Genomic DNA, 27828 nt, shown 5'->3' with positions numbered 1-27828 from the left:
TATGGACTCCACAAGACCTCTGAAGGTGTGCTTGATCGGATTGAGATCTGGGGAGTTTGGAGGCCAAGTCAACACCATCAGCCAGGATCTTTGTATCCTGGACTCTGAATACATGTATATCCAGAGCCCCCCCCCCCGCCCCCCAGCGCGTGACGTCACGCTGCCTACGCCATGGCTCGGGCTTGTGTGATTAGGGCGAGAGCGCCGCGCCCCCTCGGCCCCGATCAGGAAGCGGAGCGGAGAGAAAGCGCTGCTAGAATGACACAGAAGCAGCGCTGAGCTGTAGGACAGACTGCGGCTAAACCGAGGACCAGCTCCAGCACGGCATCACAGCGTCATCTCACCAAAACACACAGCAACGACAAAAATGCTCATCAAAGAATTGTAAGTAGGCGTTTTTTTTGTTGTTGTATGTGTGTTTTTTTTTAATTCCTCATTGACGTGTTGGGAAAAAAGAAAAGCAGCATCCTCGGGCTGAGCAGCGCAGGTGGACTGGCGTGTCTCTGATCCAGGCCATGACTTACTTAGACGTCAGATCGCGTCGAATGTATAGCAGCTTTTTGACTGACACTCTGTCCGGATGTACACTACTGACCTGATCCTGATAGTGACACTGTCCAGGCTGCGTTCATTTACATGTCGCTTGTCATTTTCCCCTAAATCCTCGTTAGCGTGAAGACAGCGGGGAGGTTTAACACCTCGTTTTTTTAATCTGCTGTATTCATCTTTTCTTCCAGAGCAGTTACTGCATGTCAGTTACTGATATACCGTTAGTGAAGAGGAACCAGCTCGATATAAACCTACTACATAATGGCACACTGTGTCCCTAAAGTCACTGTATTTTAGGAACTCGGTTTTTATTTTTTATTTATTTATTTATTTTTATTTTTAAAACTTCACATTGCTGACATTTCGTTACATCTTATTGTAGCCTATATTAGCCTATAATGCTACGGCGCTTGTTCGTCCTTTTTGAACGTGTGTAATCTGAGAAGCTGTGTTTGTTGGTTTAGCATCGAATGATGCTACATACGCAAACATACCGGCATCCTGACGTGTGGAAATGAACGTGTTCCCTCCTTTAGGCTACCAGCGGGGACATATGGTTTATCAAGGTCATTAGCGAGATGAAGTTATCTAAAAAAAAAAAGGGTCACTCCTTTATAATATCAAACCTAAATTAGAATACGAGAAAATGTAGGATACATGTTAAATACCAGCTCGTCAGTATTGTGTCTTTTTCGTGTGGAGCCTGAGGAAGGCTAACTAAGACCTGCTCGTGCACGGAGCACAGTCCGAGTCTGTGATTGGTCCGTTCAGGCTCGTGCGTTATCGATGAAACGCGCTCAAGGACCTACATAACCTCACGCGCCCTGGAATCCTGAGCTATGGCTACTGAGGTCGTAACCTGCCACTGTGACGTACTGTGTAGTATTTGTCAGGCCTAGTACACGGGATGTGACGTGAGTTTCTAACAGCTTCTGTTCTTCAGGTCATTCACGCCATAGATTAAAGGTCACGAGCTATAGGGATTAGAATTTTGACCGGATGTAAGCAGTTTTACAAAAGGGTGTTTTAGTGTTCCGAAAAGAAAAGCTTGCCTTTCTTTTTCAAGAAATAGTGAGAAATGAATAATTTTCAGTAAAAACTTTGGATGTAAATATGGTTAATTTAGCACATTGAACAAACGAATCTATTATAAACCCAATCAAGATTTTTTTCTGCTTCTTAGCTTTTCTGTAAGTGAAACCCTCTTTTGAAGGGTTCTACATAAAATCGTTTTCCCTGAGGAACTCTTTTCGGTGCTACATGGAACACAACTGTCAAAGAATGTAGATTTACTCATACCTTTTAAATTTGCATGTGTAGTTCAGGGCAGTATGGTGGTGCACCTGATAGCATTGTCCCCTCACAGCTTTAGGGTCCTCGCTTAGTTCCTGAGCTTCAGGTTACTGTCTTTGAGAAGTTTTTGTTCACGTTCTCCTCATGTCCGTGTGGGTTTCCTACAGGTTCTCCAGTTTACTCCCACCTCCCAAAAAACATGCATGTAGGTGAATTGGCTACACTAAATTGCCCATAGGTGCAAATGATTGTGTGCATGGTGCCCAGTCATGTACTGGGTTCATTCCCACCTTGTGCCCAGTGTTCCCCGGATAGGTTCCGAATCCAGTGTGACCCTGACCAGGATAAAGAGGTTACTGAAGATGATTTAATGATATGTAGTAATATGTAGTTCATGTCTGTATGTAGGCTATTTGTGAACACATGTCTCTGCGTTTTTAGGGTTGATTCAATTATTTTATTACTTTATTACTAGTTATTTGTTTTAGCGCAAAATACAGGACTGGCTTTTATCATGCGCTGTCCATGGTACCTGAGTTTGCTTGGTTGGTAGCTCAGGTTAAAACAAATTTTGTTCATTTGCATGGAAGCCAAATATAATATTATGACTCATACCTTCCTGACAGAATTATGTTAATTTGCTTCACTTCAAGGTCACAGTTATATTATGCTTTTAAACATGTTTATGGATTTGGAATTTGGGCATGTAATCATGTTTGTGGTTTTGTGAAATTTTTGTGCATCAAGATGAAGCAGTGATTTCTGTCTACTTGGCCCTCTTGTGTTAGACCCACTTCATGTTCAGAACCCTGATGTGTTCTTTGCTGGACAGCACCATCACCTGTGTAATTAACAAATGTGTAACAAAATGGAATCAAAGGGAGCCGTACAATAAGTAAATCCAGCATTTAGGCAGCTGGGCACTGTGACTCAGGGAGATGTTCATAATGCAGGAGATTGTGGTGTCATATAGGCAGAGAAGAACAGAGACACCGGATCTCCTATAGTGACCGCTAGTGACTGTGCAGGCTATAGAGGTGCTCAGGCAGAGAAGGTGACTCTTGCTGGTGTACAGTCAATTTTTGCATCACAATGCCTGCAGCCTTAGACAACCTGAAAGCACACTCTCTGACTATGAGCACTGGAGCTGAACTAGTCAGCACACTTTGTGTCAAACGTGTGGCCATGTATGGCGGTGAAGGCACATCTGGGAGAAGTTTTGTGGTGTTTGATGTTATAAGACAGACAGGAGTGTAGTTGGGAAGAGTCTAAAGCCAGTGAGCTGCTGGTGTCGTCTTACTCCTGAAGAGTATTGATGAAAAATGCAGGCAGTACAGAATGAGCTACACTGCCAGTGCCATTAAGAAGCACAAATAGCATCTTTAAAGTGCTCTTAAAAAGTTCTGTGTAAGAGACTATTTGAAAGTCTAATTCGTAGATTCTGACATGCCACATAAATGGAGCTAATGAGTATAGGATCACTAAAAGGTAGTAAAACAGGACTGAATTGGGGCCATTTTGGAAAAGTGTTAAAGATGGAATGAACTGAAGTTGGTCCTGGCATAAGGAGTGAATAGTTTAGCCTATGACCATCAAGATTTACTCAGCCAGACACCTATGCATAAATTGTTTGCATATGCAAAGTATCCAGACTTCACTGTCACACTGGCATGACCTGTCTGCATTTCTCATGTCACTGGTATAAGAAAAGGAAATCTGGTTGTGAAAAACTATGGTAAAAATTATGATCATATCCCTTCAACCTTACAGAAATGCTCCAGTTTCAACTAAATGTTAATTAAGCAAGCAAGTAGACTTAGCACTATGTGCTGAGACCTGCCCCTACATTTGATGTACCAGAAGCTTTTTATACTCTTTAACTTCCAGTAAGGAAAACACCCTGAGACCAGGCTTTAGCATGGATGCAGTTAGACTCCATATTATTTTGTAGAACTGTATTGACTAACATGATGATGGTCCACATATCATCCACATAATGATGTAGATGATAGTGAGGCCATTGGTGAAAAGGATGAGGCAGTGATGGTGGTGATGGAAACAGTGAAAATAGTGAAATATTGCTGATGATAGAGGCAGTTATAACAACGGTAACCATATCAGCAGTGAGGAACATAAACGTTAGGTCAATACTTTTATGCTGGCTGGTGTGTGATCTGTATTTTTTCCTCTTTTCGTTTCAGTCGAGTGATCCTACCCATTTCTGTGGAGGAGGTAAGTGCTAAGTGTGCACTCATTTTTGTGTATGTGTGCGTATGTGGTGTGAAGCAGGATTTTGCACAGCGAATTCATTATTCATACTGACTGCAAAAAAATCCTTAGAGTTATTATTTCGTTGCTTGTCTACAAAAGCTTGCCTCTGTCATTTCGAATCAGATCGCTCTCATGCATGTCAGTGAGCTGTGTATTAGTCAGCTCTACAGGGAGCGAGTCCTTTCACTTGGTCTTGCTGTGTGTTCTTTGTACACACTGTAAAAAACGACTAAATTACTGCTTACCTATCTGTCTGCCAATATTAAAAGCTGTGTCAGCAATTTTAGACTCATCAGCAACTCTCTCTCTCTCTGATTTTATAATTTAATAATCCAAATTTAGCCACACACTACACTAGTCAAGACATGTTTTCAAATTGCACACCTTTTCCCCTGTCATTAAATATTATATTCCTTTCTCATTTTCTATATTCCTGTCTCATTTTCTATATTCCTGTCACTGGCTCAATGTCTCCTGTGATTCTTTAGCATGTCACTCAATTCAGTGGTTGCCTGGTGTTGAATAGCCAATGAGACATCTGATATCACTCCGTGTCCTGCTCTTTCTGTTTCTCTCCCTCATGCTCCCTACCTTCCCATGCATTCATTCCAGTCTTTATACTTTCATACTTGTCTTGCCCTGTCAGTCACTATGTACAGTATAATTACGATAATTACAATTGTATAATTGTCCTATTCAATCTAGAGTAATATTTACTGGCTTGAATACTGCGAAATCCCCTCCTGTTGATGTATCAGTATAACTGAGGGGTGGATTATTCAAGTTTTTTTTTTCCTCTAATTAATGCTGAGGGAATCCATATATTAATATCCAATATTAACAGAACAGAAAGGTGTTGACAGGAAACTGAAGGTCTTATTGGATATAAAAACATAATTTTGTTTACGTCACTTCAATTGTCCGTGTACGTGATTTACTTGAGCAACAGAAATGAGTTATCATATGCCTTTTTACTTTTTGCTCTTGCACAGTGATATCTAGCTGAAAGAGTACACAAAAGAAGGACTGTAAGCGGTAAAAAAAAAAGTAAGCGGTCCCAAATGATGACAATGAGTACTTTAGTAAAACAAAACAAAACAAAAGAATATATATATTGCGGTATATATTTACAAAATTAAATGCAGCTACATGGGTGACAAGAGAAAAGGTAAAATTAGCTAGCTACATATAGTATCGTTAGCTAGCTACCACCCAACTCAGTGTGATTTTTATTTTTTCCAGTGTTTCTCCACAATTTGGCCACCTGCCAATTCCCACTCACCAGCCAGCTCTCCCCTATCACACAACAAATACCAACTGGGGAGGATGAAGGCTAGCATGTGATTCCTCCAAAGACACATGAAGCCATCCAATCGCATGTTTTTGAAAGGCTACTCCTGCTGAGTCACAGGGTGGTGCAACCCACTCGGAGGAAATCTGCCCTGTTCCGCATATATGAGCTCACAGATGGCCACGATTGGCTGGTGTCACTGTGATTGACAGGGGAGTGAGAGTATATCTTCCCTTCCAACCAGACAGCGTGGTGAATTTTGCTCCCTTGGCTCTGGGCCAGGGATGGCTTTGGCATCAATGGGATTTGTACTCGTGATCTCCCCTCTCATTTAACATTCTGGGAAACAGTACAGAACAACACCTCTTTGTATTTACTATACCCGCTTGCAGTGCACTTCACAGGCATATTAAGAGAATCTTTGATAAATTATCTTTGACAAAGAAAACAATTATTATACCTAAATGATGAAAACACTACATCTGTAATGACAGCTAAGATTTTGGTGGGGATTCCCAATGATTGTAAAGTGTATTTGCATATAGCATGTGATAATTATAGAAAATTGTGAATTCTGCAAAATTATGAGATGTTGAGGCTGAGAGATGCAATACTGTGCTATGTAATCCAGTGCCCTGACAAATAACCTATCAAATGCTAGCTTTATGACAGAATGCTTACCCCTTTAAGCTGCTTATACCCGGGCTAATGCCTGCACATGTGAGTGGGAGTATCTAAATCTCATGCATGGAATATTATACAAACTTTGATTTTACACATTAGACAACCTGAATGAAAATAACAGATACTAGATATTTAGTATATAGTCACGGTTATTCTTGACTGCAGTGAAGAGACGTTAAGCGATTTGATAAAAGGTTATGGAAAGAGATTTTTCAAATTAATAATAAGCATGTGGTCCATGATTCAGTATTCAGTGTGGCTGTTGTCTTGTTGTAGCCTGTTCTGAACAATTGCATAACATAAGCTCATGGAAACACGTTTTTTTTCTGACTTTGTAAATTCATAAAATGTGTAAACGAGACAGTATAGAAGCATCCTGACTGGTCTAGAAGTTCACTCAAGTGCAATTACTCATGTCTGCATATAGTTGTAGGGTGAGCTTCAAGATTTTCATTTTTAATTTCAGGACCTCTTTGTGTACATTATGCATGCAACTATACTGTATGTACAGTACTGTTAAAAAACACTGTAGAATTTACATTAATTTACCAGCAGCAGAATTAGGAAATTAATTAGGAAATTAATTAAATATATAACATTTGCCTGAGGCTTTTATCCAGAGTGACTTACAGGCCAGATACAACCAAGCAGTTGACAGTTAAGGGCTTTGCTCAAGGTTCAACCATGGAAGCTTGGTGGTGCTGGTAGATGAACCCACAACCTTCTGATCTGTAGCCACCACTAAGCTACAACTTCCCTCAACTAGCTTGCACTGATTCGCTTGCACTAAAAGACTAATTTCAGCGCTTTACTAAATCAAAATTTCTGCTTGCATATAAACATACAACAAAAAGGATTTATGTTCACCTAAAATAGTCGCTACAATACATGGCACAGAAACGATCCAATAATTTTCTGATGTCAACACAAAGAGAATATTTACCATTCTCACTCCCATCCTACAAAACGTGACTCTTTCTGGCATTTTACTGTAAACCTAATTTCCCAATTGTTTACAGTACAATCCTGTAAAATATTTACAGCAAGATTCTGTTGCTGTAAAATAAGCGCTGTAAATTTACAGCAGTTTTTACAGTATCCTGTACTGGATCTGTGTAGTCTTAATGGACTACTTTCAGAGGTATGTATTGCCATAATAAAACATTTGCATTCATTTTCATATTTGCTTACCTGGCAGGTACCTTTTAGATTTTGGAAAGTTGGTCAGATTACCAGTGTGCAAAGTCCTCACACAATAAGATCAGCAGCTTTAAATTAACACCTCTGGTGTAGATTGGAGAGAGCTGGAACATCGTGTACTTTGGAGAGCAGTTAAATTAAAGGTGTTAATTGAATATTTCGCTTCACAGAATGAGTTTTGTCTGCTGGTTCTGTTTTAAGCTTGAGCTAAATTAATGTTTAAATGGATTCGGAGCATCAGCGTGGTTAATAAAGGACTGGTTTACCTTCTTTGTCCCTTCTCCCTTCCACTCCACTTCATTTTTTAAGAGTATAGTATCTAGTTTGTTCAGTGTGCTGATTTGTCTGTTATTGATTTGTCTGTGAATGTTTTGGACAAGTAGTCAGGAATCTATCCAGAGCCTCAGCAGACTTAACTGAAAAAGAGTTTTCAGAAATTTAGGTTATTGTTATATATGGAGTGCTCCTGAATGCATATTAGTCAGTGGTATTATATAATATATTGCTTGAAGATGTTTTCAAGATTATAATATAGATTCAAAAGACAGACAGAGAGAGTCTATTTGCTAAATTTACCTGTAGCTTTTTATTCCTTTGTTCATCTGAAAGCCTACTACTCAGTTGCCATGGTCAAAATTCTACTCACTGTTCCCTACATTGGAAAATTGGGAGTACAAAATGGAATGCTATTAAAGAGAATAAAATAAGTGATTGAAAATGATTTGTACCTAATGACAGTAACTGAATTAACTATATACCAAAAATATATGACTATAGAAATGACAAATAATCCACTCCTTAAAAGATGTCTGATGTCTGAAGGCCATAATAGCTTGCTGTACTCGTCGGTGAAAATGTGTGTGAATCAAAGTAAACAGCAAAATAAAATGGGTGTTTTGTTGCTCCTAGGGTATGTTGCTGTGCATTGCATATCATGATGCATTATGAGATTGAGATTAAAAAGGTGCACTGGATATTCCACACTGTGTATTGGCCAGCACTACAAAATGGCAGACCCCCAAAATATAGTGAATAGAGCATAGTTTTGGGCACAGCTAATGAATTATTCAGTAACTGCAGCGAAACTGGTAATAAAGGCATGTAATTATGTAGGTGTGTGGGGGCATTTTGCTGGCATGGTTTGTTTCCACTTTGTCATTAGAGGGATGGGGCGCTGCAAATAAGTGCAAGGTTATTCTGACTGATGACCTTTATCCTATGATGACATATCATCCAGCGTCAGTTCTGGAGACTTGTAGAATCTATGCAAGGCAAACTGAAACACTTTCTTTATTTGATCCTTTAATTTGTTAGCTGTTTATATGCACATTAAAAAAAGACCAGACAACAAATATCAGCATTGTGGGAGACTTTCGATTATGTTGCCATCTTCTAAACAACATTAATCAAAGGCTCATAGTGAAAATATATAAATCAAAACTGTTTTTTTTTAATGCACGGTGGCAATAATACACATATTTTGTAGGAATTGCATATTTATGCAAAAAAGCAAAGTTACATAACAGTTCACTCAGCTGATCGTGACAGGATTTTTTTTCTATCTGGGTAATAAAGCTGACAGGAATGGAGCCAGAACCCAAAGCCTGATCTTTATTTCTTTGGAGTGAAGGGGCATATTAAACCAATAAATCATTCACGTGAGAGATATATGGCCCTGTAGACTGAAAAAGAGGCTGCAAATGCACTTCTCTTTGCATCCTTATATGTTTCTCTCACATTTCTTCCTTTGTTTCTATTTCACTATATTTCTTTTTATTTTTCATTCTCAGTTCTTGTACATTTCATGATTATATTGCTCCTCATTCCCTCTTGCCTGTGTGAATATGTGTGTATGTGTGTGTGTGTGTAGGTGTGTGTGTGTGTGTGTGTGTGTGTGTATGTGCTGCACAGTGACATGCAGTACTAGTGGACTGGGATTGGATGGAAGATGTAGCCTTTGATTGGTTGGAACAGGATGATGCAGAGAATGATGTTGGTGTAATATCTCAGGCTCAGTGATGTCACACGCACACACTCACACACACACACACACACACACACACACACACAAATAATGTTATTTTGTCCTCCTATACAGACCATCTGAACATCTAAATGTATATTCTTAATAGTCATCCTGTACTCTCTCTCTCTCTCTCTTTCTCTCTCTCTCATTTGCCATCTTCCTGTCATATAATCCTTGACACAGCACTAAAAATAAATGCAACTGAAGATGCTTCTCTGCACTCCCTGCTGTTTTTTTTTCACATCTCCTTGGCCAGTGTAGTGTGGATGTTTGTGCTAAAAATAGTCTAGTCTGAATTGCTTCCTCTGTTTCTATGTTATAGATACACACATGCACAGACCTGCGCAAAAGGTCTTATTGTCTACCTTTGTTTTTCTATTTTCTAACAATAGCACTTTCATATGTGTTCTTAGCTCAGTTATATATTCGATACTAAGAGTGATCACTTCAGAATTCATGCATTATCATTAAAATTTTTTCATCACTCTTAGCTTGTGCATATCACTGCTGGCTTCTGCACTCACACATCTCTCAGCACAAAAGTGCCAAAATATGTGCAAAAAGATCAAAGCCTTGCCTTTTTGGATCTGCTTATTTTGCTTTTCTTCTTTTAATAAGTTTGAGGGTGTCGTTACTGATTGTACCACACAAGTTTAACATGAACTGCAATTGGATTAAAATGAAATGTGCCTTCAGGGAAGAGGGTATCTACTACCACCAGAACAGCACAAAAAATGGTCAGGTATTTTTATGGGTTGTATTTTTTAATTTTTTAAGAGTTTTTAATTTTTTTTCCTATTTCATTCCGGTAAATTTACATGTTCCAGTCTGAGCACAAACACAGAGTCTTTTTAGTGTATAACATAATAAACTTTAACTAACAGTTAAACAAGACATAGATTGATCTATTTGTTGTGACAAAAAAGTGTGCTCCATTGTAACATGAGTGTTGTTGACATGCTCAAACATTAAGTAGAAGCTAGCAAGAAACTGCATAAAATGTAAGCTAAAATTCTGGAATTGCAAAATACAGTGTAACACTGAAATAAATGAGGTTGATATATGACTCACAATGAATGTTCTTTGCATGTCCAAAAATTAGCATGTCCACATTTTCTGGTTTTAATCTTGACTACTCAGAGGTGACAAGTTTCCTGCTCTAAAGCTGCAGAAGCAGCAATTTCCTTCTCCCTCTTTGTTGAAAGACAGACATTGTTATATATGATGGAATACATAAATTATAAACAATTCCCTGTATTCATGTTACACAGTGATTAATTTGTGGGCTTGCTTCAGTTGCAGACAGACCTGTGCGAAGTAAGCTCACTTTTAATGCACTCTAACACAGCCATATTGTCTACGTTTTTAATGTTTTAATGTAAAGTATGCATTTCAGTGGTTTTAGAGCAAGGTCAGATCTGAGATCAGCACACTACAAAAATGTTGTGATGGCTGTGAGAATCACCTGAACACCAAGATCTTTCAACAAATTCACATAGGAGAGTATGATGCCCTACTTGCATCTTTCCATTTCCTCTTCTTGTCTCATATATCAGACCACATGTACACCATAGCTATCCACTTGGCAGGTTGAGAGTACAGTTGGAGCTATAGTTTTCCTGTCCTCTAAAGCTGGAGATAGTATCCTCTCATCTCATCTGTTCTAACTGGGTGAGTACTGTATATATTATTTGCGTTACTGGCACCATTTTTCGTAGAACACTTCATGGCAACTGTTAGCATTGCTAGCCTTATTAGCTACCACTCACCACATTGTTCACGAAGTTCTCTATGAACTTCCAATGTGTAGCATTTCCTTTCTGCTTGGTAAGCAATGCTTACTTCCATGGCACTACATCAAGTTGCGCACTGCTGCATGCAGATGTACTGTTGATTTTCTTGTGAAGCTTACAATATTGCATCATGTGTGGCACACACAGCCAATACAGTACTGTCATACTATTAGTACTGTTACTGTTGTGCTTAGAAAAATTGTGATGGTTTTCATTCAATTCAAGATTTGAGAGGATTATGCTGGTTCTTTTTAATATGCTAAAGTGGTCAAATGTACAAGCCACTCTGCAGGACTGGTTCACACTGGCAACTGCAGGACTGGTTATTGTTGCTGGACAAGCTCAATGCATATTTTATGTCCCCTTCCTGGGTCAGTCAATTCAATTCAAAGCCAAACCATTCGGCCTCTCTGTAGGGTGATTTTGAGATGTATACAAGTGGCTTCTATGTGTCCCCATCAAGGAGCAGGCTATTTAGGACCCATTCACCCTCCTCACACAAATTATGGCTTGGTCTCAAGGGTGAACTCAGAAATGAGGTTCCTAACACTGAAGCAAGCCACACAATTCATCAGCCACGAAGGCCACAAACCAAAATATGTCCTTGTCTCAGTGAGAGGAGCACCCAGAATGGGTAACACAGATCTGAGAAATGTTGGGCAACGTGCAGGTGATCTTCATTTGCCAATGCCATGTCAACACATTGGTGATTGTGGTTCTCCCTGGCAAAGCTGGACAGTTCACTGGGACTATCCTCACCATCCACTATGCATATTTCGTCCTTGAAAGCTGATTCTTCCCACATTGAACAGAATTCTGTATCCACAGAGTCAAATGCCACAGAGTCCTGCTTGTTCCCTCGAGATGACAGGCAAGACTGTTTTACATTACTGTTTTTTTTTGGGTGGTTGGAGCACCTGGTGGCTTTTTGCCTGGACAAATCTGCTGTCTCCATGAACTGAAAGATTTGGCACTCTCAGCCAGGTCACCTGTCCTTGTGGATTTGGCCAACTGTGCCCCAGCAAGGAAACACTCCTGAATGTAAGAGCCACTACTATAAATGTTTTGTATACCCTTGGAGGATGTTCTCTGAGTGGTGTGCACCCCATAGCCTGGATTGGGTGTTTTTTTCTCCAGAGGCTGCTAGACAGTGGCAAGACCCCATCTATTCTTATGTTGTGAAGGTGGCTGCACCGCAGCACTATGGATAGCATATTTTTGGGGTCTAATAAACTTATTACATTCTTTCCTAAAGGGCCAAGGTGCCTCAATCTGTCATGATTCTCTAAAAGCCATGTGTGTGATCTCCCTCATGTGCTGGAGTCCCTTAAGACCCCTTTTTACAAGCTTATGGAACTGAAAGGAGCGCCTCTGAAAACTGCATTTTGCTAGTGATCACTCTGGCGAAAAGAGTAGGATAACTGCATGCTCTGCCGATAAGCCAGATGACTCTAGGTTGACCTCGTGATTGAAACTGGGATTCTTGCCCATGGTCATATTGTCCAGTTGTGTGAATCAAACAGTTGTCCTTGCAGGGTTCTATGAGGGTGAACCTAGAGAGCATTCCGTTTGGTGCCTGGTACATTCCATACTGTAATCTTTTCACTCATTTATACTTTAAAATGTGTCCTGTTAACATGTCCATATAACATTGTTGACATAGGTTATCCAGGTGATTGTCACCCCCATGATGGTTAGGAAGGGTAAAATAAAACTCTAGTTACACAAGTAATTATGTTTCTGTGAACCCTGGATTACGTTGTTATCCGGAACCAGCACCGGCCTGGTGAGAACTTGCCCGAGAAGGTACCAGGGAAAGATAACTGCATGACAAAGGTACTTAATGGAAAGACTAAGATGTAATATGCCACTATGTGACTTTGTTAAAAGATTTTGGCATGCATGTATATATATCCAAGACAACAAATATTAAATAAAGTTCAGTAATTAAAATAATTAGAAAATGGCAAAATATTTTCAATTATTGACACTGATACTATTAAAACCCTAAATTCCATAGACATACCTCATTGCCACACAGCGTGTTCTTTACGTGGTTGGTAAAAATCCTTTTTCTCTCATATTTCACTGTAGTGTAGTAGCTCCATCCAACTGAATACTTGAAACCTACTATGTTTTGGGAAGGAACATTCAGTGGAATCTATGCAAAAAATGAAATAGCCTGCCACAATAGCACAACTTGCAAGGACACATTTTAGTGAGGCCATCAGTAAGAGCTCTGTAACATTGACTAGCATTAACCTAGCCATTAGTAAAACAGCATTTAACCATACTGTAATAGGCAAAACAACTGATATGATTGAAGTCACCATAAATTAAGTATGTGTTGCTATTTTATTAAAATATTTCATGGTGACAGTAACAGTCTTAACAACAGGTGCAGTGTGAAAGTTTTCTATATGTCCGGTCTGCAAGTTTGCATTGCTGAAAGTCTAGAATTAAATGCAACTTTTATTAGGCAGTAAAAAACATGTAGATTAAAAACTCAGTAGGTATGAGTACTCAGTATTAGAAATGAAATTTGATAATCACTTATAATTTTATTGTCATTTTTGTTACCTCCGTGTAAATAACTGTAAATAAGTTGATTATGTATATGTTTTCAGTTTTAACCTTTTTTATTTTGATTGTATTCTGTTGATGGGTTTCTTTTAAGAAATCATTCAAATTAATCAAATCTTCAGCTTTTCTTATAGATATAGAATTTTTGAATATTGGCCATTGTTCAGCCGAATGTTCAAAAACCACAATAATCTGTAGTTGCAGCTCTAGTATCCAGCTGATTCTGCTGGATACTTGCATGTTGTCTCATACCTGATTAATGTTATAGAAAGTAATTCAGCACTGGCACTAGTGCCAGCCAACCTTCAAAGTAAATAATCTTGTGTTGTTAGGTCATTTATTTTATTGCCACTACAATTATTGATTGTCTCATAAATTTGTGGCTCATGCATGCTATTGATCTGGAAAATATGTGCTTGCAGGTTGGCTCATGGCAGAGGTCTGTTTACACTTATAACATGTATGGATAATCTGAACTGTTATTGAATCTGAGCAAAGTAATGTGTTGAGCAATGAGGCTGGGTGAATGTGAATACAGCCTAAATATAGCCAAAACACAAGCTGAATCACTGCTTTTGGTTTAGTAGCAGTTTGATATTAAGGGATCACAACCCTGCACAGGTGGATGTAATTCATAAACTCTCAATGATCCATGAAAATTGTTGGTTTAATATCACAATTGCAAGTGGTAACTGGTTAAACAATATGGAAATGTAATTTGTCGTGAAGCCATTCTTGTATTTATGGAAACTGAACACACTAAAAACACGACACACTCTTTGCCTAATAGTAAGAATTAGTATTTTTAATTTTGTTGCAGTAACTCAGTGACTGAGCCACAGAGGGAGGAGCAATATTTGATTGTTGATCTCTTTTGCACTGAAATGTAAATTCGGTATGATCTCAAAGTTCAGTGTGAGCTTGTATGGTCTTTATCTGGTATAAAACATCCGTAAGATTTCTCTCAGGACTAATTGCAAAGGGTTGCCGCAGAGTGAAATCAGCTTATTGTAACAAAGCCTTAAGTCCCCCCTCACTAATATGCTTGAACTCATTTGCACAATTACATTTCTGTTCTTCTTGCTCATTTCTGCATTTGTTTTTTAAACAATCTTGCCTGGTTAGTGAACTGTATGTGATCTTAGGATCTTCTGCACAATGTTAGAGGTGATTAAGGAGTGAAAGAAGCCTTTGTTCAGCATGCACAGTGTGTGCACTACATGAAATAATGGCCAAAGGGGAGAAAATAGAGAACGGGGAGGGAGAAAGTGAGAGAGACAGCAGTCATACTCGAATGATGGAATTAAAAAGCGATATTGAATTTATGTAGACTCAAACGTCTTCTTAATTGAAAAGTATTATTTGGGTTTCTGTATTTGTAATTATGAATTCCAAATATCACAGAGATTGTTTCATTGTTTTGAGCTGAAGCTGCTGTCTTATTGTGTCTATATGTGTGTGTGTGTGTGTGTGTGTGTGTGTGTGTGTGTGTGTGTTGTACAGTACCAGGTAGGTCAGCTGTACTCAGTAGCCGAGGCAAGTAAGAATGAGACAGGGGGAGGAGAGGGCGTGGAAGTTCTGAAGAATGAACCATATGAGAAGGATGGAGAAAAAGGCCAATATACACACAAAATATATCACCTGCAGAGGTGAGTTATCACATGCACACACACATACGTGTAAAACACGTGTATCATATATACCACGTGAGAGACACACTGTGTCACACAAGCCTCTTTTCAATCCAGTTTTCTGTTTTGCTGTTTTTGTTTTTTAGTAAAGTTCCATCATTTGTGAGAATGCTAGCACCAGCATCAGCTCTCAACATTCATGAGAAAGCCTGGAATGCTTACCCATACTGCCGCACAGGTAGCACACACACACACACACACACACACAATCACCTACTTCTATCTCTCTGTTAAATAATTAACTGATTGAGCAGAGTGGGAGTGGAGTTACAGCACAGGGAACTGAGGTTACCCTGATGGCACACACACACACACACACACACACACACACATGCACACACCTTTGTCTTACTATCCTTGTGAGGAAATTCCATTGACATAATTAAATTAATGCAGCTAATTAATGCTATGCTACAACTAAACCTAGCCCTAACCTTAACCTCAATTACCTTTTGACTCTTTCAATTTATAAATAAAATAATAGCTGCATTATTGTTAAAACAACAGCAACAACAATAACAAAAGTTTTCCTTGTGGGCAGCCAAACCTCCCCACAAGTTCAAAACTGTCAGATATTCTTATCCTTGTGGGGAGGTTTGGCTGCCCATGAGGAAAACCATTGTTGTTGTTGTTGTTGTTGTTGATGTTGTTGTTGTGATATCCTCCCTCCCTTATGCCCACACACACAAACTGTTTTGTAAATTTTTGTGTAGTATATACTGTACATGTGAACATACACTTTATAGAGAAATGTACTGTAGATACTATAAAATATATCTGACGTGTCCTTTCTCTTTCCTTATCATTGCTCCCCCTTTCTACAGTAATCACGGTGAGTAGATGACCACCTATACTTCACTTCACACATACACAGGCCACTGCGCACACACACACCAATAAATGTCAAATATCACTTCATTGTGATGTACAGTCAGGTCCATAAATATTGGGACAGTGACACAGTTTTGGTAATTTTGCCTCTGTACACCACCACAGTGGATTTGAAATGAAGCAGTCAAGATGTGACTGAAGCGTAGACTTTCAGCTTTAATTCAAGGGGTTTAACAAAAATATTGCATTAACCGTTTAGGAATTACAGCCATTTTTTACAGAGTTCCTCCATTTTCACAGGCTCAAAAGTAATGGGACAAACTAATATAATCATAAATATTAGGATTATTTTTATTACTTGGAGGTAAATCCTTTGCAGTCAATGACTACCAGTTATGCAATATTTTTGTTAAACCCCTTGAATTAAAGCTGAAAGTCTACGCTTCAGTCACATCTTGACTGCTTCATTTCAAATCCACTGTGGTGGTGTACAGAGGCAAAATTACCAAAACTGTGTCACTGTCCCAATATTTATGGACCTGACTGTATTTTCTATACTGTGTACTAATAATAACAATGCTCTTATCCTGCAGAATGAGTACATGAAAGAGAATTTCCTCATCAAGATAGAAACATGGCATAAACCTGACATGGGTCATCAGGAGAATGTGAGTACTCTTTATTTGGCTGAAAGGTCACTGCTGGGGTCACCCTTTCTCAGAGGAACTGAATGTGACTTCGAGTGTGTGTTTTGCTTGGCCTGTGCAGGTACACGGTCTGGACCCTGACACCTGGAAGAAGGTTGATGTGGTGTATCTTGACATTGCTGACAGAACTCAGGTGGAGCCAAAGGTAAGAACGAGAGTCTTGTCTGGCTGAATAAAAAAAGGAAGAAAGAAAAGGTTATTATTTCTCATTTTAAACCCCCTGAATATACAACATACAGTTGAACAGTCTTGAACATAAACACATTCACATGCAGTCAGGAGGGGTCATCAGAGCTGGAATTGAATTTATTTTGGCTTGTCTAAAAATACATATGTCAAAAAACACAAATCATCATGGCTCAGGGGACTTATACAATTTCAGTGTAGATTGAGGAAAGTTACCAGAAAGCACAGGGGTAATTTTACTTAACACTGTGCAACTCATTGCAGGCCCTTCTTTCTTACTCTTGTATATACATTTCATATCTTATAGAACCTATTCTTGATCAATACAGGCTTGATTATATATCAGTATGTCACATATTAATGTTACTGCAAGAAAATACCCCACTTGTACTTCTGACTATTTTTGCCTGCATTGAAAGATGACAGTTTCCTGACTCCTGTTATGTGGTATTTTCTAATATATTCTGCATTGTTCAATAGCGTGTAAACAAGCTGATTTTTTCAGTTTAAAATGAGATAATTGCAGTGTATATCAGACTTTTCTCATGTTCAGAAAGTTTTAGAATACTATTATCATAGCAGAATAATCTACACTGGCATCTCTTTTAAACTTTTCTACACATAGTCCAAACATTTCAAAACATTGAGGTGTTCCCTAGCCTTTCTGAATTAAATTCATTGTGCAGAATAAATAAAAATACATTAAATCCATTAGCCTTATTTGTCTTTACCAAAACAGGAACTTCAAAGGAAATTCTGGCATTTAGTATGAGCCAGAGCATCTCGAGCATGAGAACGTGCTGCAATTTTATCAGATTAAGTTCTGGCTAAATTATCTTTAGATTAATGTGTGTTTTTTCTTCTAAAATCCTATTAACATATTTTTTATAACCACTATTTTGGTTTTGGGAAAATCCTTATAAAACAGTATAGTATCCCAAGTATATATGTACTGTGCTTTTTTATAGCTTAATAGCTGATGAGTTGAACTGCTTGAATATGTTTTAAACAGTTATGACTTAAGTATGTAATTATTTATGGACGACATTGCTGTGACAGCATTAGGTCTTAATCCTAGTCCAGGTGATCTCACACACATTTCCTGGTCTAATGCAACTGACCTAGCTCATGAAAGTCATGATCAGGTGTTGCTTCAGGAAATCAGAAACCTGTACAGGACAGGACTCCAAAACCACAGAAATAAATCACTAGACAGAGGATGAAGTGCCTGGCTCAAGGGTTCAGTGGGTTCAGTTGTCCCCACTCAGTCATGCAGCTGATTGAGTAAAATTGGAGACGTGAACATGTGATTTTGAGATGTAACGTGTGTGGTGTAATGCTGCCCTCTGCAGGACTACAAGCCAGAGGAAGATCCGGCCAAGTTTAAATCTGCCAAGACTGGCCGAGGACCCTTGGGGCCTGACTGGAAGGTGCACGATATACTATTTTAATATCTGTTCTTTTATTATGGCCTTCTTCTTTTTACATACATTGTGTGTCTGTGTGTGGTTGCAGAAAGAACTGCCCAAAAAGACAGACTGTCCGCACATGTGTGCCTACAAACTGGTAACGGTGAAGTTCAAGTGGTGGGGACTGCAAAACAAAGTGGAGAACTTCATTCAGAAGGTGAGTTCTGGTGCATTCAACTCTGAGGCAGTGTGTGTTTATGCCTCAAATTATCCTTTGTGAAGCCTGCATCCTTTCAAGCTGTCAAGCTCTAAATCAACTATGAGGTCAAAGACAAGTGCAGATGAATTAACACATGAAATTCTTAGTAATTTTTAAAGCAATTCCCACAATATTTCAGTGTAATCTCAGCAGAATACTAACATTATAACACTGCAATGAGGTAAGTTGAGGCTAAAGCCTACAGAGCCCAGCCAAAAAGTCACTAGCTTCTTGAACTAGCAAGCTGTGTAAAACAAAGTGTAGATGACACAGAAGAAATAGAAATAAGAGAGCAACTTCATTCCTACAATGTGTACAGTTTTGGGAAAGTTACTTTGCAAGTGTAACTTCAAAATAATTTCAAAATAACTAAGATACAGCTGAACTACCCATTTGCTAAAGTAGATAGTTGCACTACAAGCTACTTTTTGCAAGAAACAGATAACATTACTTGACAGTAAAATAACAACCATCAAAAACTCTTGTTTCAGGTAGTTTTCGAAAATATCTAGCTAGCTAGTTTTGTTACACCACACCGCTACTTGCTGAAAAGTAACTAGTTACTACATTAATTTGAAAATAGCTCAGCTACTGCCATGCTACTAAAGCTAGTATCACCACTTAGCTCAGCTACTGCCATGCTACTAAAGCTAGTATCACCACTTAGCTCAGCTACTGCCATGCTACTAAAGCTAGTATCACCACTTAGCTCAGCTACTGCCATGCTACTTAAGCTAGTATCACCACTTCTTGTAGCCAGCTACTATCCAACATTGACTGTAGGTTAGGTACTGTATAATATTATGAATTTTAAATGAAATACTTAGGAATTATGTTATTTTGATCATGTTAGCTAGCAAGGAGTGTATATACTATCTGCTAGTTATCTTTTCCCCATTTTATACTTATGGCTTAGAAAGTAAACAACATTGGTCCAGGTCATTTTTTTTGACAGAATTAAAATGGTGTTGTCCTTCACTTTGTTTAATCCAGATTTTACTTTCTCTTACTGTGCGTTTGTTTTTGAAAATTTTCAAACCTTCACCCCATCAAACTATTGGGATATCACACAGCCAATTTACATTTATCTATAGCAGTGTTGTGGCATATTTTAAAGTCAGAAGTATCTGAAGTTACAGTTGCTATTTCTAAGTTGCTATTTCTAAGCACTTAGGGAGCAGCTTAGTGCACTAAAGCAGAAGAAACACTGCATGCTATTTTGAGCAAAACAACTTAAAGGAATCATCTAGTGTTTGTCAATGGTATCTCTGTCTACGACATCTGTATGTGCAATTTCTCTGGACAGTAATTTAGACATGAGAAAAGAATGGAAAACCTATTTGCTCAAAATGCAGTTGTAAATAAAGCATAGGAGTAGTTGTTGAATTCCTTCTATAAAGAAAGTTTTTTTACGATGAGACAGATATAACAGAATGCAATACAAAAGCTGTTCTCACTGAGAAATATAGTTCTTGCTGTTCTTTTGGCTGCTCCCATTAGGGGTCGCCACAGCAGATCAGATCAGGTTTTACATCGGATACCCTTCCTGACACCACCCTCCCATTTTATCTGGGTTTAGGAGTGGCACTGAGAGTGCACTCCCAGTGGCTGGGTTGGTTCCCTGCCCAGGAATCAAACCCAGGCCATGGCAGCGAGAGCACGAGATCAAGTTATTTAAAGTTACTTAGCCACTAAACTACCAGGGAACTTCATGAGAAATATAGTAAACAGGAAAAATATTTTTTATTACTGTTCTTACTGTGTTAATTACTTATTTACTTACTTACCCATTGCTAACCTGGTAATGCATAACCACAAATATTCCACTTACTGAAAGTGTAGATTATACAGATTTACAGCTTAATTTTAAAACTTTTAACCAAAAAATTCATAAGGCCATTTTACATAAAATGTAAGTTCTGTGTAGATTTTTTCCCTCCATCTTTCCACATTTCTTCCCCAAGTTGGTTACCTGCCAATTCACACCCACCAGGTAGCTCTCCCATATCATACAACAGCTACTAACCAGAGATGCTTCTTCTGAGACATGTGAAGTGTGTCATGGCAGCATAAAAGAACAAAGCGCTATCTGCCTTCTTCTGCATACATGAGTTCACAGATGGCCAGGATTGGCTAGTGCCAATGAGATTGACAGGGGAGAGAGAGTAATGCCATCCCTCTCACCAGAGAGATGTGGGTCTTGAGCACATGTTTCTTTGTGGTACATGGGTAATATAACAGTGCTATATATATATATATATACATATATATATATATATATATATATATATATATATATATATATATATATATATATATATATATATATATATAAACACATTTATCTGGATATATGTGCAATTAATATGCACATGCAACACCATTTATCAACTCTTGTTCTCTTATAGTCTCCTTCTACTTCTCTGTCTTTGTCAACAGCAAGAGAAACGCTTGTTCACTAATTTCCACCGGCAACTCTTCTGCTGGATTGATAACTGGATTGAACTGAACATGGATGACATTCGCCGGATGGAAGAGGAGACCAGGAAGGAGCTGGATGAGGTGAGTGACAGAGAAAGATAGATAGATAGAGAGAGAGAGAGAGAGAGAGAGAGAGGGAATATGTGTGAGGGAGAGATATACAGCACACACCAGACCATTGCTCTGCCATCTGTATATATCTATTGGATTATGATACTGATTTTTCTTCTTCATTACGCGTATTCCTAATATGTAATGAACATGTTATTTGTTTTTTAAATATGTTCATATGTGCTTTATAAGCTTTCTTCTTATAGAGAAAAGGGAAAACAAAAATTAGGTTTCTTGTTAGTATGGCTCTAACTAACAATTTCTGTGATGAAACATGACTAATGTGACTGCTTATTGGAATACTCAGGTTTATTTGGCTGTGCCGCCTTCTAACATGTGAACCCCAGTTAACCTGAAGCTTGGTTGCTAAATTATTGAGTGAAGCTGTTAATGGGCCACAGAGTGTGTGGACAAAAGCAGCAGCCTAGCAGAGCAGGACACAGCTAAACTAGTCAGATGTTCTCCTCACATTTTAGCAGCTGTCAATAAAATGCCTCTGTAGTGCCTCAGGCTCTGTAAATATTTATTTATTCTTTCATCTTCAGTAACTGCTTTATCCTGATCAGGGTCATGGTGGATCGCAGGAACACTGCAGGGCGCCATGCACACACATTCACACATTTATTCACACCTAAGGGTAATTTAGACTAGCCCATTTGCCTACCTGCATTTTTTGAGAGGTGGGAGGAAACTGGAGAACCTGCTGGAAACCCATATGGACACAGGAGGAACATGTAAGACTACACACTGACAGTAACCCAGGCTCAGGATTGAGCCAGGGACCCTGGAACTACCCGCTACACCAGTGTGCTGTACATAGTTACTTAAATATTGGACTAGTTATCCACATAATTCTGTTGCATATTTTCATTTAAAAAAATGCTGCATATTTTCATACATACCCTGCTCATATAACTTGATGGGACAGGTTTGTCATTGTTGTTTACCGTTCGTCTACTCAGAAACTTTATAACCTTTGTATACTTAATGCAGAGATGATGTTCTTGTGGTTTCAGCAAATAATATGACATAATTGCTCAGAAGATGAACAACAGACGTTGTGTGGAGGCTTTGCTCACTGCGTCGTGCACATGGCACCTGGGGGAAATCTGCAATTGAACATGCTACATGACAAAGTGTGTGATTGGAGCATTCATACATGACAGCCAAAATGAAACTTCAGAGATTATGTGAGCTTGTAAACTTGTGAAGTTGGTTTCAGCTTCAACAACCCTCACAAAATTAATTTCTCTGAAAGTATACTGTGTATACTTTTACTCTGTCGTTTGCTCACTGGTTAGTTTTATGAGACGCCTTTGTTTATTTATCACATTTAAATGCAATCAAATTAATTTGAGTAAAGTGGATTTGAAAGCTTTCCTACAAATACAATTTTAAATGCTTGCAAAAATGTATTGTGAGATTATTGTATACTTCACATAAAAACATAGGAATATATTTACTTAGCACCTCGTCTACTTATCTTCAAGTATACTTAAAAAGGGTAGTACAGTATATCAAATTTAAAATGTATTAGAGGTTGAATGATTACTAATTTTTACTAGTCTACCAGCAATTTAAAAACTAGTCATCTTTTCCTAGCTGAGTGGGATAAGTGCAACCCGCGGCTCCAAAAGTGCTCTTTCACAACGCACTGGTCACAATGAAATTCACTCTGCCACAGTGCAATGAATTTATTTACACTTTATTTAGCTTTAAAGGAGAATGAATATTAGCTGGGGGAAGAATTCCTTCAGGAGTGGACAAGAGTGGGATTAAAAAACAGCATTGTGCACACTTCTACAATTCATGCAAAGTGATATCAAATTGTTAATAGTCCATTAAAGCAAAAGGAAATAATAAAAAAAAGACTTTTCCTAGCATCTTATGCAGTTGACTGCTGAATTTGCTTTATCTGGTCTGAAATAGTTTCAGACTACAGTTTAACACTTAACCTTTTTTCCACCACGGCCAACTAGTCACCATCTCCCCACAACTGTGATTAGTGAATGTTTTAGTTGACTAGTCTATGCAACCCCTAGTAAGTATACTTTATACTATGTGTACTTCTCTCCAAGTAAAATGTTTTTTTTTGCAGTAAACTTGGATAAATATCAAGTTGTATACTTGAATTTACTGTTTCACAATTTATCTTGTTTTTGGAAAGTCTCTACTTGCATCTTACGTATCTCTAATTCTTGTCAGTAATGTTGCAAGCATATTGAGAACACTATGAGAAGAAAGGATGTGGATTTTGAGTGAAAAGAAAAGCTAAAAAGAGGAATAACAAACTTTTTCTTTCTGTCTCTCTGTTGTTCTCTTTCTCAGATGAGAGTGAAGGACCCCGTAAAAGGGATGGTGGCTCTTGAAGACTGAATCTGCTGTATATAGACGGAGTGTGCTGCTGTTTATATTGGTGTGTAACAGAGGTGCCGGCTACATTGCCGTATTGTGAAATTATAGGCTTCCCCTGTCGTTACTTGTTAGGAAAATTTCCCTCGAAATATACATTATTAATGACTTAATTCTATTTAATTACTGGCCTCATGTTACACAGTTGTGAGTTTTTAAAATCCTCATCCTTTGTCTTTCACCTCCTACTTCTTGATAAGTAATGTAATTTCAGTTACAATCTCGCTCACTGTCTCTCTATCACTCACTTATGTAATACTTGACACCAGCTGCATCAATTTTCAGACAAATTGGATGATAATTCCTAAAGGAAAATAAATATTCTGCTCCTCTGACCAGGCTGATAATAGAATATGAGGAATAAAAGATAAATAGCACTTATAAATAACAAAATAATCATTTCCCATGCACCATCACGAAAACCAACATAGCTGACACACCACAGAGAGACATTTATGGTAAGATAATTAATATGTCAAAATCAGATGGTGGTTCTGTATATATTCCCTACATATTGGGAGGTGAGTTATTCTCAGAGCTGTATAAACAGTTTTTCCAGTAATTACTCTTAGTAATTAATCTTAGATGTGTTTTGCGGACCAAGCTGACTCTCCTCAGTGTTCTGTTTTGAACTCCTTGTGATTGTCCAAATTGTTATTTTTAAATCTTATTATATTCATCTCACCTTCCCCACTGAAGCGAGAGCTCATTTGAAAAGTGGGCCTCCAGAATGACAGATGCTCATTTGTGTATTCAGAGGTCGAGGCAGGGTGTCAGTCTACTATATTAAATATATTCTTATTCATCATAAGGCAAAGATAGTCAGTAAAATAAGAACACTGCACTGATTGCTCTGTGCCTTCTTGAGCTTCAGAAGTCCATACAAGTTTACCAGCACATCCTTTGTCTCACAGAGCATGTGTTGATCAGTACATTGTGCTTCTCTATGGATCTTTTAGGGTGTTTCACAACCTTGTTTCATCCTCTGTATACAGAATTTGTGCTTAGTCATTCTCCTGTGCTCTATTTCTGTCGTCAATAAGTCCTCTATTTCCTTGGTTTTTCCTGTGCGTATGTGGGAGAGGGCAAAAGAGGGTTACAGAAATAAGGAAAGTATGTGTCTGTGTGTGCATGCAAACTTATGCTAGACTGTACATGGCGACATGGCGACATGGCGAGTTGAGACGACTCCGCAGATCCACAAAGCACGCCAGATTTTGACAGCGCACAGGGAAAATATCTGTTTCTGTTTATTTGTTTTTATTTCTGCCTTTTCATTGCTGTATACTAAGTTGCTCTGAGAAGGCAGTGGACTGTGCTTGAATGATAGCAAAGGTTTGTTGTTTGCATTTGAAGTCGTTGGCCCATTCTCACACTTCTAACTGATAAAAGGAAACTTTTATTCAGATTTTAGCAATAATGCTCACATTTCCATCTCATCTCACACTTTTTCTCAGTAGTAAAACTCATCTCTGTGTCTTTCAGTGATGTATTCATACTGTTCCCAGAACGTTGCTAAGTGTCAGCACTCGACTGGATTCAGGAAAGGATTCATTTGAGTATGGTTGTCTGACTGTATTTTCTATGTATAACAGAATATGTGTGCGTGAGTGTGTGTGTGTCTGAAGTTATATTATCAGTGTTAGAGGGATGTTTAAAATATGGATGGACAGAGGGTCGCACTCTCGTCCATGTAGCTGACTTTCACATTCATTCACATTCAACACTGTACAATCCCATTAGCAATACTCCACCACTGCGTCAGCCCTAAGAACCCTATCATGGAGCTTTTTGGATGTATGTATTGAATTGTACATAGTATATAAATATATGTAGATGAATATATTGCTATATATATATATATATATATATATATATATATATATATATATGTAGGTCAGACTGTCCTCCTGCCAGTCCATCAACACTTGTCTTACTCTTACACCATACTGTGGTTGCAGGATGGTATATTTTGAGGAAAAACCCTAATGCTGCTGTCGGTCCATCAAAGCCAATCTGAATTGCAGTAAACACACTGATTTGCTCTTTGCACTACTGAGTGCAGTTTGGTTCTGTCAGGACGAACAGCTGGAATGCGAATCAGTACTGAACCATGCTGTTCTGCTCTTGAAATCATAGAACTGTTAAATTGTTAACATAATGGCCTCTCAGTGTCCTCAGATTCCACCTCTTTGGCAGGATAGTGTTAAAAAATATATTTTTGTTCCCTGTTGTCGTCGTACCTGCAGTATGTCATCAGTCTCCGAGCTCTGCTGCTGCCTATTTTAACAGGTGAGGTCTTTCAGAGATGTCACCACCACTTTTTACTGATCTCAGAGCAGTTTTGCCATTTCTTCATTATATTAAAAAGGAGTGATTCAAGTCAGAGAAACTGGTCTTTGACCAGTACAGGGCAGCTTCTATCCAGAACATTTGTAATAAAACTGAGAGTCTGAATAAGAAGTGACTTAGAAGCAGAATATCAAATGACCTGATTCCTCGCTCGTACAGGAAGCAGATCATTGTGCAAAGAGACTCTCATATAGCTATGTTGTTATTACAGTTCTCGTTTTGTCGTCACGTTTACAAATCTGCTATTTTAGAACTAGAAATGGTTAATTTTTAAATGTTTTGGTTTAATGTCGCTCCCTTGCTTGTCATCTGTTTTTAGTTTCTTTTACTGTGAATTTGTGCCTTTTGTCATTTTATCTTCTGAACTACATGGAGATGTGAATAAAATAAATATGGAAAGAGAAAATGTGGTGGCCTTGAATTTTGATGATTGTGAATTTCAACACAAATCTAGTTGTTCCATTTTGTACACTGTTGTTAACTTCATGATCTTATTGACTTCACTCACTTTCCCACCATTATGGACAATCGAACAATGCAATGTCGGAGTACCTGAGTGTTTTATTCAGGAGTGTAAACCTGGTGAAAGTCAGTTAAATACGAAAGATAACATCATGAAAGCGTTAGGTACCTGTCCTATTAGTTTCACTGCATAATTCATAGCAGTTACTGAATAATATATTTTAAGATAAATAACTTAATTTAAGTTAAATTGTAAATATGCTAAAGTTGATGTCAAACTCTTGCTGGAATGCTGATGGAAAGGGAATTCCATATAATGACAGGGAATACAGAAGGCTTCGACCTTCATCATCATCTCCACTGTCATCAAAGAGAATCATTCACTTTTGTGTTGCCATGATGGCTGATATAACTGCTATAACATCACAGTGTTACACAATGTTCTGTCTGAGCAGACCAGAACATGGTGGTGTATATATGAAAACACATGAAACAAAACGAGGAGTAGCAAAGCAAGGTATTGACATGAACACGACATGAATTAGGTGACAACGATAACCAACAACAAAATCTAGACAATGAGTGCTATACAAGACGTGACTTAAATACTAGCGCTCATTATACTACAATGTGTATCAGGTGCAAAGGTGATGTTGTGATATGGTGAGTGTCGTGGTCAGGTAATATGCAGGGGCTGATGGGAATCCTAGTTCTGATGACACTATGATGAAGTGAACAGGGCACATTTAATAACATTACTAGTTTAACGAGGACATTTATTACACTTCATACACTTGGTAAAAGTAAATTAATTAACTTTGGTAGGGTGTCATCATGTTTCCTAGTTCTACCTTGTTAATATTGTTTTAGCCTAAGAAGACAGTTACAAATACAGTTTTCCAAGAGTGTCATTATGACCTCACTATAACGTCACTATAGTCCAAAAGGGTGCTAATGCTACCAAACAGCTGGTGTATAACTGCAATCTCCAATCACATTCTCTTTAGTATACTTACAACAAAGTGACCACGGCACCATCCTCTCATCTCTTGCCATACATGGCTGATCGTATAGGGCCCATCGTGTCTTCATGAATTCCCTGGTTTAATCGCCTTACTGTTTGTCCAACTCACTGTTTCTGAATGGTGAATTATTATTTAGTTAATTTTAGTTTTTATAATAGAAAAGGTCAATGACAAGGTAATTTTTTGTCTTACAAACTGAACACTAATGTACA

At 38.3% G+C, this 27828-nt stretch overlaps 1 protein-coding gene across 1 annotated transcript; it reads left to right on the top strand.

The window, feature by feature from the left end:
* The first annotated feature begins 206 nt into the window (after window positions 1-206).
* Window positions 207-26535, top strand: pitpnab (phosphatidylinositol transfer protein, alpha b). Its single transcript, XM_026942079.3, has 11 exons — window positions 207-384; window positions 4044-4074; window positions 15194-15339; window positions 15468-15559; window positions 16206-16213; window positions 16806-16880; window positions 16981-17064; window positions 18458-18535; window positions 18621-18731; window positions 21213-21335; window positions 23694-26535. The coding sequence occupies exons 1-11, from the start codon at window positions 368-370 to the stop codon at window positions 23739-23741; spliced, it is 813 nt and encodes a 270-aa protein (XP_026797880.1). The 5' UTR covers window positions 207-367; the 3' UTR covers window positions 23742-26535.
* Window positions 26536-27828: the final 1293 nt, after the last annotated feature.

This window comes from Pangasianodon hypophthalmus, chromosome 17, assembly GCF_027358585.1.
Source record: "Pangasianodon hypophthalmus isolate fPanHyp1 chromosome 17, fPanHyp1.pri, whole genome shotgun sequence".
Taxonomy (NCBI): Eukaryota; Metazoa; Chordata; class Actinopteri; order Siluriformes; family Pangasiidae; genus Pangasianodon; species Pangasianodon hypophthalmus.
Note: the sequence above shows the minus strand (reverse complement) of the source record. Positions and strands in the feature narration are given on the sequence as shown.

Bases quoted from the DNA above. Each gene is read 5' to 3' on its own strand.
- pitpnab (XM_026942079.3), top strand. The intron at 15,340-15,467 runs GTGAGTTATCAC...TTTGTTTTTTAG, and splicing joins AAAATATATCACCTGCAGAG to TAAAGTTCCATCATTTGTGA. The intron at 18,536-18,620 runs GTGCACGATATA...GTGTGGTTGCAG, and splicing joins CCTTGGGGCCTGACTGGAAG to AAAGAACTGCCCAAAAAGAC.